Below are 13,017 nucleotides of genomic sequence, written 5' to 3' on the forward strand. Positions count from 1 at the left end.
AGATCATTTTCTTTTCCTCCCTCCCCACCCCCCATAGCCGACACATAAATCCACTGGGCATTACATGTTTTCTTGATTTGAACCCATTGCTATGTTGATAATATTTGGATTAGAGTGTTCAATTAGAGTCTCTCCTCTGTCATGTCCCCTCAACCGCTGTATTCAGGCAGTTGCTTTTCCTCGGTGTTTCTACTCCCACAGTTTATCCTCTGCTTATGAATGGTGTTTGTTTGTTTTTTCTCCTAAATCCCTGCAAATTGTTCAGGGACATTACACCACCACTATTGGAGAAGTCCATTACATTAGATTATACCACAGTGTATTAGTCTCTGTGTACAATGTTCTCCTGGTTCTGCTCCTCTCGCTCTGCATCACTTCCTGGAGGTTGTTCCAGTCTCCATGGAACTCCTCCACTTTATTATTCCTTTTAGCACAATAGTATTCTATCACCAACATATACCACAATTTGCTCAGCCATTCCCCAATTGATGGGCATCCCCTCATTTTCCAGTTTTGGGCCACCACAAAGAGCGCAGCTATGAATATTTTTGTACAATTCTTTTTGTCCATTATCTCTTTGGGGTATAGACCCAGCAGTGCTATGGATGGATCAAAGGGTAGATATTCTTTTGTCTCCCTTTGGGCATAGTTCCAAATTGCCCTCCAGAATGGTTGGATCAGTTCACAACTCCACCAGCAATGAATTAATGTCCCTACTTTGCCACATCCCCTCCAGCATTCATTACTTTCCTTTGCTGTTATGTTAGCCAATCTGCTAGGTGTGAGGTGATACCTCAGAGTTGTTTTGATTTGCATCTCTCTGATTATAAGAGATTTAGAACACTTCTTCATGTGCTTGTTAATAGTTTTGATTTCTTTATCTGAGAACTGCCTATCCATGTCCCTTGCCCATTTATCAATTGGAGAATGGCTTGATTTTTTGTACAGTTGATTTAGCTCTTTATAAATTTGAGTAATTAAACCTTTGTCAGAGATTTCTATGAAGATTTTTTCCCAGTTTGTTGTTTTCCTTCTGACTTTAGTTACATTGGTTTTGTTTGTGCAAAAGCTTTTTAATTTGATGTAGTCAAAATTATTTATTTTACATTTTGTGATTCTTTCTATGTCTTGTTTGGTTTTAAAGTCTTTCCCCTCCCAAAGGTCTGACATGTATACTATTCTGTGTTTACCCAATTTACTTATGGTTTAATTCTTTATGTTTAAGTCACTCACCCATTTTGAATTTATCTTGGTGTAGGGTGTGAGGTGTTGATCTATTCCTAGTCTCTCCCACACTGTTTTCCAATTTTCCCAGCAGTTTTTATCAAATAGTGGATTTTTGTCCCAAAAGCTGGGATCTTTGGGTTTATCGTATACTGTCTTGCTGAGGTCGCTTTCCCCCAGTCTATTCCACTGATCTTCCTTTCTGTTTCTTAGCCAGTACCAAATTGTTTTGATGACTGCTGCTTTGTAATATAGTTTAAGGTCAGAGACTGCAAGGCCCCCATCGTATGTGTTTTTTTTCATTATTTCCCTGGATATCCTTGATCTTTTGTTGTTCCAAATGAATTTTGTTATGGTTTTTTCTAAATCAGTGAAGAAGTATTTTGGTAGTTCAATGGGCATGGCACTAAATAGATAAATAAGTTTGGGTAGGATGGTCATTTTTATTATATTGGCTCGTCCTATCCATGAGCAGTTAATGTTTTTCCAATTGCTCAAGTCTAGTTTCAGTTGTGTGGAGAGTGTTTTGTAGTTGTGTTCATATAGTTCCTGTGTTTGTCTCGGGAGGTAGATTCCTAGGTATTTTATTTTGTCTAAGGTGATTTTGAATGGGATTTCTCTTTCTAGTTTTTGCTGCTGAGCTGTGTTGGAGATATATAGAAATGCTGATGACTTATGTGGGTTTATTTTGTCCTGCAACTTTGCTAAAGTTGTTGATTATTTCAATTAGCTTTTTGGTTGAATCTCTAGGATTCTTTAAGTAGACCATCATGTTATCTGCAAAGAGTGATAACTTGGTCTCCTCCTTGCCTATTTTGATGCCTTCAATTTCTTTTTCTTCTCTAATTGCTACTGCTAGTGTTTCTAGTACAATGTCAAATAGTAGAGGTGATAATGGGCATCCTTGTTTCACTCCTGATCTTATTGGGAATGCATCTAGTTTATCCCCATTGCAGATGATATTAGCTGATGGGTTTAGATATATACTATTTATTATTTTTAGGAACAACCCTTCTATTCCTATGCTTTCTAGTGTTTTTAATAGGAATGGGTGTTGTATTTTATCAAAGGCTTTTCTGCTGGTGGAGTTGTGAACTGATCCAACCATTCTGGAGGGCAATTTGGAACTATGCCCAAAGGGCAATAAAAGAAAGTCTACCCTTTGATCCATCCATAGCACTGCTGGGTCTGTACCCCAAAGAGATAATGGACAAAAAGAATTGTACAAAAATATTCATACCTGCACTTTGTGGTGGCCAAAAATTGGAGAATGAGGGGATTCCCTTCATTTGGGGAATGGCTGAACAAATTGTGGTATATGTTGGTGATGGAATACTATTGTGCAAAAAGGAATAATAAAGTGGAGGAATTCCATGGAGACTGGAACGACCTCCAGGAAGTGATGCAGAGTGAGAGGAGCAGAACCAGGAAAACATTGTACACAGATACTAATACACTGTGGTATAATCGAACATAATGGACTTCTCCATTAGTGGCGGTGTAATGCCCCTGAACAATCTCACAGGGATCTAGGAGAAAAAGCACTATTTATAAGCAGAGGACAAAATGTGGGAGTCGAAACACCGAGGAAAAGCAACTGCCTATAGCAGTTGAGGGGACATGACAGAGGAGAGACTCTAAACGAACACTCTAATGCAAATACTAACAATATGACAATGGGTTCGAATCAAGAACACATGTGATACCCAGTGGAATCACGCGTCGGCTATGGGGGGTGGGGAGGGAGGAAAAGAAAATGATCTTTGTCTTTAATGAATAATGCTTGGAAATGATCAAATTAAATATTATAAAATTAAAAAAAAAAGAAATGATAGCAGGATGATTTCAGAAAAAAGTTGAAAAGATCCATGGGAACTGATGCAGAGAAAAATAAGCAGAACTGAGAGTACACAGTGACAGCAATACAGGACGGTGATTATCTGGGAAAATTTGGCTATTTGCCTCAATGTAAAGATCTGGGACCATCCTGAAGATAATTTCTAACCTTTGAGCAGGAATTATTTTCTAGAGTTTAGGAGGAATTTTCCAGAAGAAATTCAGGTTCCTGAGAGGATGTGCTCTCTAGATTAAAAAGCCTTCTGCCTTCTTCAGATTGAATGAGATTTCATACTGTGGTGAAAGATCAATAGCCTCAAAGACTAAAGCTGCTTCCCTTAAAGCAAGCTGAGGTTGTTGTCACAAGGCTGCCCACCTAGAGCCAGTGAGCACATCATAATCAAAAGTTTCATTTAACTGAGGAGGGGGGCGCAGGACTGGCAGGGCAGGCCCCAGGACGGTTTTCTGCACAAGAGATTCCTGGGCCTTTGGAGTGGTCTTTCACATCAGTGTATTTATGGTTTTATTGGGGGATTTTGGTTATGTGTGAGTGTGCTCTTACAACAATGACCAATATGGAAGTGTGTTTGCATGACAATAGAAATAAACCTAAATAAAGACTCAAAAAAAAAAAAGATCCAGGGGAGGTGAGCAAGGGTTATTGAAGTGCTAACTTGACATGCATTCAACTGTGAAAATTAAGGCAATCATGGGCTATTATGAATCAAGGAAGAGAGGAAGAGTGTTAGCCCTATTGCCCTGAGGCCTGAAATCTTGAATGCAGTCCTTTGTTCTAGGTGGCACATCTTGGAATTCTAGTCAGTAAGTCGAACAGAATCCAAAGGAGGATAACCAGAGTGGTGGAACACCTCCAACTCATACCCACTAAAGAGCTGTTGAAGACCCAGGAAGACGTGACAACTATTTTCAGGTACCATGGCTTGGAAGAAGGATTAAAACTTATTCTTGGCTTGGCTTCACAGGGTAAAACTAAAGGGAACAGGTTTCAAGGAGAGAGATTTAGACTTTATGAGAGGAAAAACTTCCCAAGATGAGAAAAAAGTAGGATTGCCCAAAAGTAGGACTGCTGTTCAGTTGTGTCCAGCTTTTTGGGACTCAATGGATCGTAGTGTCCCTGGGGTTTTCTTGACAAAGATACTAGAGTGGTTTGCCATTTCCTTCTCCAGTGGATTAAGACAGAGATCCAGTGACAGCTAGCAAGCATCTTCCTGACATCAGGACCAGTATTCTATCCACTGAGCCCCACAGCTGTGGAAGAATCTAGGCTCCCACAATCTGTGGCTTCTTTACCTCCAAGGCTATATCCAGGTGACACTTCTTCACTGAAGTCTTCCTTGGTCCCCCTGGCTCAAACATTCTTAGGTATGTTGGTTGTAAAGAGATGAATTCTACAGATGCAGCAGTTTTCAAAGTAGTGACTACTAAATTGTTAAGAGGGTTGCAATCTGCATTGGTAGAATCATATTTGAGCTTGGCTTCACTAAGCCCCTATCCTTGGCAGTGTTCTGCACACAATAGGAACTGAATAATGTAGATGATTTGAAGTTAGGTCTCCAGGCTTCTGCTTTCAATCCACCTGGGGGCTATACTGTCAAAAATGGCAGAGAATCACACCAACATGCAATCCCTAGCTATGGGTTGACAAGGGGTAGGTAGTATGGCCTTTCTGCCTCAAAAGTCATATGGATGGATACCCAAGGAAAACTTGAAAGAGCTGCTCCATTCTACTGGAATGGAAGAATGAGGCTTGCCAATTTCATTTTCTGAGCTAAAAGCAGCTCCAATTTCAAGGGTAAGTCTATTTGTTTCCATGTATGAAAACCACAATGTTCAAATACCAACCAAATACAAGAAACAAAATATTGACAATTAGGGGAGAAATAGATAAAACAGGATACAGAAGATGACAGAAATGATCAGTGAAGTGTTTTTTAAAAGACAAGTTATTGATAAATTGTTATTTATCTTGAATAAAAAGAAAAATTGAATTATCAAAATAAAAATGAAAAAATGATAAGTGATAAACAAAAAATCAATAAACTATAAATGGAAAAAAAATTATCAGAAACCCCATTGCTACAGCAAAACAAACAGGACTCTAGAACCTAACAACCTTCCTTTCTAGCTATATCTTATGCAGAAAAAAAGTGGGTGGTCCCTGTACATAGCTCACACTTTCTTCACTCTGAATACTTCCTCCCACCATTCTTTATATCCAGAATATCCTCCCTCTATTGTTGCCTACTGATATACTGTGCCATCCCAGTGGCAGGCCACAGGGTTGCTCCCTCCATTAAAGTTTCCCAGGTCCTCCACAGCTTCATTTTCTTTGTATTCCTCTTATGCATTTATGATACTGTATTTCCTATAATAATGATACTATTTTATCTTTATCTCATCCACACCTCCAGCACAATGCACAGAGCAGCTGCTTGATATCCTTCTGTTCACCTGAATGTCATAGTTAGAACTATTTAGAATATCACCTTACCTGCAGGTAAAACTTGCCCTTATCTTGGGCATACAGCATCAAGAAGCTATAATCCAGGTTTTGTTTGGTCCTCCACCTAAAGGTTAGCAATAAAATCTGCCATTAATATTTGTCCATTATTGTTCAAAGGTATGATGTATTCAAAACAATGAGGGGATCAGAAGACCTGATAAAACCTTTCAGTGTGCTTACTATCAGAAAGTGCTCCCCAGATAAAGTGGAGCCAGCTAGCACCTTTGGGTGCTAAGGGATGCTGTCTTTACTTTGCTAAGTGACCACCATAAAAATGAGGGAACTTTGAAGCACTGAGCTGGAGTCCTCCTAACTTCTAATTTGTTATGTCATTTGCTCTTAAGCTTCTTCTAATTTATTAGGAGTAACAAATTTAGGTCAGTATCATTTGGATTCTCCTCCTACTAGTGCAGTTTTTAGATAGCAGGGGAAAAAAGTTTTCCTATATTTGTGTGGTAGATAAAGAAGAAGAAAGCTGTCACCTGAAGTAAAAAGTAAAAAAGCTTTCTTCAATGCTACTCTCTGCCCAATTCTCTACAGATTGTCAGCCTGTACACATTTTATTAAAACAAACAAACAAACAAACAAACAAATCTCTACTTTTCATCTTAGAATCAATCCTGTGTGTTGGTTCCAAAGTAGAAGTGGTGTGGGCTAGGCAATGGTGAGGTTAAGTGACTTTCCCAGGGTCAAACAGCTAGGAAATGTCTTAAGTCAGATTTGAATCCAGCACCTCTCATCTCTAGGACATCTTATGAGTCCATATAAAAGATGCCCCCCAGCATAGACTCCTAGGGCTATCATAGATGTGCATACACCTCTTCCCAGGGATAGTTCTTTCTATGCCATCTGCAGCAATATGTCACGCTTAAAAGAGATACTTAAGTGGCACCTTGGCATGGAAGGATTTAAAGGGAGTCAAGAAGATCCATCAATAAGTAGAACAAGTTTCTCAACCAACATAAATTCCACAATTTTTACAGATATCTGCCCTTCCTAATAAGGGTTTCAGAGGCATTAAAAATGAATTACCCGATCACACAGAACATATGCCAAAGCAGGTCAGAAGATAGGACACAAATTTAAAATCCTTTTCTACCAAGGTAGAAGGATGGTCAAGGGGTGTTGGGGTGGGGGATGGAGGAAGGATGATATAGTGTTTCTTATGGTCCAATTTCTACTTATAATGTATCAACACAAGTGAATCATTGTGCATAAATAAGATGATAAAGAAATAAATGCAATGACCAGCTTGGTCTTGGCCAATGGAGCTAGAGGCTGTAACTTTACCAGTTGCTGGTGGATGGAAGCTGCTCTCCTTGTTTCATGTCCATGATGTGTGACCTTCTTTCAGGAACATACCCAACTCCTCCCTCTTCCCACATTCAGGAAGATGTAATTCTAGATATACAGGGTTTGTCTCCAATTCAAGAATCTGTCACACCTTTACCCTGGTGCTCATCCTTTTTGCTGTTGGCCCTCTACCTACTGCTTTGCCATTTCTCAGTTCCCCAAGCATTTGGCATGGAGCATTTGACAAATATCTTTGCAGTGAATAAATGAATTCCCATAGTTTCCTGCCACTTTAACAACAATGATGCCAGTTGGGCTTCAAATTATTATGGATTCTTTCTAGATTGATTACTACTTCTTGGGGTTTGAGCCACCCAATGCCTTCTGAGGGATCATATAACTTATAGTTATTCTCACATGAAAAAACAGAGAATGTACATAAAATGACAGTATTAAGTTATTTGCAGTGGACTCATATTTTTATGATCATAAAAAAGTGGATCATAAAAGTGGATCACAATTTTATGATATTATTGATAATCTGGACATCTTTAGGTGACTGAGGGAAAATATCTCTTTTGGTTCAAAAAACACTAGGGAGAAAAACCCGTTTCTTTTTTTCTACTTGACATAGTTGTGTCAATGACTTAAACTAGTTTATTCCCAAACTAAAACAAATTAATAAATAATGATTCGAATAGGTATAGCTAATTGCTAAATGAAAAAATACTCATTTAAAGGAGTAAAGCATGGCATTCTATTCTTAGTACAACTGAAAAGCACTCAGACTGGTCAAAGATTTACTTTGGCAATCCTGGCTGCATTCCAGCCAAATATGATTTGCATACTGATGAAAATGGGAGGGCCAAGTTGTCCTTTTGTCCCAGAATCAACATTAAGTATTGGTTTCAAGGAAGAAGAGCAGTAAGGGTTAGGCAATTTGGGTTAAGTGATTTGCCCACCTCGCTAGGAAGTATCTGAGTGCAGATCTGAATCCAAGACCATCTGTCTCTAGGTCTGGTTCTCAATACATGGAGCCATCTGATTTCCCCCTTAAAATTTTTTTAAAATGCTTTCCTTCCTTCTCAGAATTAATAGGGTGTATTGTGTGTATCTAAGGCAGAAGAGTGATAAGGATGAGGCAATTGGGGGTGAAGTGACTTGTCTGGGGTCACATTTGAACCCAAGACTTCTCATCTCTATGTCTGGCTCTCTGTCCACTGAGCCATCTCTCTGTCCTCTCTCCTCAAGAAGTCTTAAGGGTATCTTTGCCCACTTCAGTGGTCTACCACTACATTAAAATCTATAGCCATGGTAGGGGGCAGCTGGGTGGCTCAGTGGATTGAGAGCCTGGCCTAGAGACAGAAGGTCCTAGATTTGAATCTTGTTTCAGACACTTCCCAACTGTGTGACACTGGGCAAGTCACTTAACCCCCATTGCCTCGCCCTTACCACTCTTCTGCCTTGGAACCAATACACAGTATTGACTCCAAGAAGGAAGATAAGGGTTTGAAAAAAATCTATAGCCATGGTAAAAGCAGGCACTAACAAAGGCACAGAAAAGTCACTTAGTAATGAAAGTAACATTATATTAAAATTAAAGTACATTGTCTGATTTATAGTTAATGCTGGCCAGGAACAATATCATTATTTAATTCAGAAGAAGCAGAATGATTTCAGATGTGATATAGTGGAAAAAAAGTTGGGGTCCTGGGTTCAAATACCACCTCTGATGCTTACTATTTGTATGATCTTGGGCAAATCATTCAGCCTCCCTAAGCCTCAATCACCTCATCCATGAACTGGGATGGTGGGTTGAGACTAGATGACCCATGAAGGTCCTTCTAGTTCCAAATCTATGATTTTATGGTTTTATGAGTATTGTTAATATTTTAATCATTTTGAGAATCCATGGGCTGTCAATGTAGAGCTAGAAGAAACCTAAGGGGTAATCTAGTCCAACTCTCTCATTTTTAGTGTTAAGGAAACTTGGGCCCAGAGAATTAAGTGATCAAATATATGGGTCTTCCCTAATTACAGGATGAGCCCCTTAAGAGCAGGGGATAGCTTGGTTTTTTCTATTTGTATCCCTAGTGTTTGATGCCCAGTAATCCCTTAATAAATTTTTTCATTCATTCAAATCATACATTGGTAATACAATGGGTTTCTATTCATGTAGTGTTTTTAATGACAATTTAAAAGATCATTTTGTTCTGCATGTAATGAACTGTTTAGTATGCTCTCCAAAAGGGAAATTAAATGGGTTTTCCCCACCAACTCCTGATTCTCATCCTTGTGAAGACTGGATTTAGCTATCTCCTGATTGTAACAATGAAGATACTTAGCTCTTTCTTTATTGTGAAAATAAAATTGTAATCTCCTGATTGTAACAATGAAGGTACTTAGCTCTTCCGTTATAGTGAAGCTAGAATTGTAAGCTACAGTCTATTTTTAGATTTTAACTACAAAAAGGTGTTAAGTAACTACAAAAGGTGAACTTAACAAAAGAGGATTTAAGTAACCCAAAAAGATAAAATCTAATTAAAGAAGGTAAGAACTAAAGAATAGACAGTCCTGGAGAAAATCTAACCAAAGAAGGTGAGAACTAAAGAATAGACAGTCCTGGAGAAAATCTAACCAAAGAAGGTGAGAACTAAAGAATGGGCAATCCTAGAGAAAATGGTCTGCTGTGATTGGTAGATGTGAAAATTTAGAGGAGGTGACACAAGAGAAAAAGGTCTTTAAATAGAGGAAAAAAAGACTGAAGAGGACAGTCAGTAACCCAGACTTAGAGTGAAGGATGGAGAAGCGACTGGAAGACCTACAACGAGACTTCTTTTTTAGACTGTCACCATTGATTATGTGAAAGGCTGATTTAGTGGACTTGGTTTTCTCTTCCCCTGGCTAGGACTTAGAAATTCTAACTGATATAGTGACCCCACCTTTCTGGAGGCATGAAGCCTTCAGGTAAGGCCCATCTTCTTGAGACTTTCTTCCCCTGGCTGGAGCTTAGAGATTCTAACTGGTATCAGAAGAAGCCAGAGTTTCTGTTTCTCTCTCTCTCTCTCTCTCTCTCTCTCTCTCTCTCTCTCTCTCTCTCTCTCTCTCTCTCTCTCTCTCTCTCTCTCTCTCTCTCTCTCTCTCCCTCTCCCCCCTTCATTCCTTAATATCTTCCTTTTATTGTAAATATTGTAAATAAAAGTACCATAAATTTCATTTACTTTAGTCATTCATTTTGGGATTTAGAAATTAAATTCCTGGTGACCACCTAATTAAGATATTATTCAGAATCCAATCACAATTAATTTTAACATCCTCATCATAAGGTCACTTCTATGACTTGATACATTTTACCAGATGTAGGGATAGGAATTTGACCTGTGATTGTGACACCGAGACCATAAACTCCTTGGGGAAGGGATTCTTGTGTCATTATGTATAGGTACCTTCTCTGCAATTTATAGTTCTAGTGTAGTTAAGTGTAGTTAATCTTGTGTAGTTAAGTGACCTGTCCTTGGTCCCACAGCCAACAGGCGCCAGAGGCATCATCACTTGAACCCTGAATCTTGGCTTCAAGGCTAGGCTTCTACTCATTATGTCAAGTTGCATCTTATGCCATTTAGCTGATTATACAAAGCTATCTGATTTAGTGTACATTATTACTGTGGTTGTCTTTTTAGTTTCACGAACAAAAGTTTTATTCTCCTGACGAGACAACTTCCTGAGGCAAGGGCATTGTTGCATTGTTGTGCAATTCATGCATATTCCCCACAACACCTACCATTTAATGAACTAGAGTAGGAGCGGATCAAAAACTAGTTAAACTGACTTGGAGACTAAGAGCAATTTCACTTCATTTTCAGTTAGCTAAAAAACTGGCGACTCTCAATCAGTACAAAACTTTAAAATGGCTTTGGAGAATAAATCGACTGAAACGAGGGATAGGAGAAACTATTAGAATTTCTTCTCTGTGACCATCTTGTGGAAAAACCCAAGCAGAAGAAACAGGTTGCTGAAGCAGAAATGGTGGAAATCTTGGGGAAAAGTGACCACTCCCCGACCCTTTGAGAACCTGTGATAATAATGAAGAAGAAAGCCAGTAGCAGTTTAACATGTACCATGGGAAAGAAGGTTTCAATAGGTTCAGAGAAAGAATAGGTAAGATGCCAGGTATTTCAACTGCAGAGACAATCAGCCCAAGAGATGGATAATCCAAGAAAGAAATTCTATAGGCACAAAGAGAAACAATTCCTATCCAGGAGGAGGAAAAAAGGAGAGCTGACTAAAGAGACAGAGGATACACTGAGAGTTCATAGATGAACTGAGATCTTTAAGAGATTCACAAAGAAGAGGAAAGGAAAAGGTAGATAAGATGAATAAAAAATGAGGAATACTACTGTAAGAATAGCATTGAGATCTCTACAATTTAGAATGAGCTAAAGCTGTCTAGGAATAACAAGGATGAAAAAATAGCAACTTTTTTTTTAGCTAAATTGGGGAAGAAGGTAAAAGGAAGTGATAGGACCGCTACCCAGAGTAGTTAGAACAACAAAGGATGATATCAAGAACAAACCCAGAACCACTCAACTCTTATGTGCTTTTGTCAAGGGGAATAACCTTTGGACTAGAAAGAACAGAATAAAAGTGGGGAATAGGGAATTGAAACTCAAGATCATAGAGAAGAGGAGATATGTCACATGAGGAGAAGGGCACAGATTCTAATTTTAAAAAGGGAGGGGAGTAGAGTCCACAAACTGTATACCAGTGAGCTTGATTTCTACTCTTGATAAAATTCTGAAATGTATTATTAAAGAATGGTTAGTGAATAACAAAAAAGGAATCAGGAATTACAAAAAGTCAACATGGCTTCATCAAGAACAAGTCATGCCAGTTTTCACAGGAAACTAACTTCTTTTTCTGATAAGGAAAACAGAGTAGTAGACTAGAAATAGGCTGATATCTATAGTTTACACTCAGATTTTAGCAAAGTATTTTACAAAGTCTCTTTGCTATCTTTGCAGTAGGAATGATACTGAATGAATGGCCAGACCCAATGATTTGTCAATAATAGCTTCAGGGGAAGCTAGGTGGCTTAAAAATCAGGCCCAGAAATAGAAGGTCCTGGGTTCAAATCTAACCTCAGATACTTCCTAGCTGTGTGACCTGGACAAAAATCACTTAACCCAATTGCCTACCTGATACCACTCTTTTGCCTTGGAACTAATACATGTGTTGATTCTAAGATGGAAGGTAAGGATTTAAAAAAATAATAGCATAACATCAACTTTGAAGAAAGTGTCTCATGGTGTTCTCCAGGGAAACTGTCAGCCTTGTACTACATAGTTAATATTGAATCATCAACTTAAGTAACAAGGTGGCATAAAGCTGAGATTAACTAATATAACGGATGACAGGATCAATATCCAAAAAGGGTTCAGTACTAGACCATTGACTTTAATCTGGACAATGATGAAATTTGATAGATAAATATAAAAATCTTACATAAGGATTTAAAAAAAAATCAGCTTCATGAGTACAAAATGGGGCAGGCACAGCTAGAAAACAGTTCTTCTGAAAAATCTCTAAGAGTATTAGTGAACTTCAAGCTGAATTAAAGGAATCCCCCAAAAAGCTAATGGAAACTTAGGGAGAATTAGTAGAGGTATAATGATGAGAAAGACAAAGACAATGGTCCCATGGTACTCTATTTTGGTCAGATCACCCCTAGAATATATTGTGTTGAGTTCTGGGCTCTGTATTTCCAAAGGAAAAGTATCCAGAATAATGAAAGGTCCCAAAATTTCACCCCACAGAAGGAACTGGGGAAGTCTAATCTCTGTGTGGGTGTATGGGGAGAAATGATGATACTTGCCTTTAAATATCTGATGGGCTGTCAAATTGAAAAGTAAACCTGAGAAGGCAGCATTTTACAATGGAAAGGGTGAGAGATTTTATGTCAGAAGCCCTGGGTTAGAATCCTAGTTTTGTCACTTGCTATCTGTGTGATCTTGAGGAAATCACTTAACATCTAGGGGCCTCTTGTTTCCTCATCTAAAAATTGAAACAGTTGGACTTTCTAGTCTCAAGAATCCTTTCCCACTCTTCATCCCCAGGAATTTTCTCTACTGGTCTACAGAACA

At 38.6% G+C, this 13,017-nt stretch overlaps 1 protein-coding gene across 2 annotated transcripts in view; it reads right to left on the reverse strand.

The window, feature by feature from the left end:
* The window catches only part of MGAT4D (MGAT4 family member D), a 135,924-nt gene that overhangs the window by 57,728 nt on the left and 65,179 nt on the right, over positions 1-13,017 (reverse strand). For both annotated transcript variants that reach the window (XM_007496299.3, XM_007496298.3), the window contains exon 7: positions 5,573-5,648. In XM_007496299.3, the coding sequence (XP_007496361.1) occupies positions 5,573-5,648 (76 nt within the window). The remainder of the gene's footprint in view (positions 1-5,572; positions 5,649-13,017) is intronic.

The sequence above is a fragment of the Monodelphis domestica genome, chromosome 6, assembly GCF_027887165.1.
Source record: "Monodelphis domestica isolate mMonDom1 chromosome 6, mMonDom1.pri, whole genome shotgun sequence".
Taxonomy (NCBI): domain Eukaryota; kingdom Metazoa; phylum Chordata; class Mammalia; order Didelphimorphia; family Didelphidae; genus Monodelphis; species Monodelphis domestica.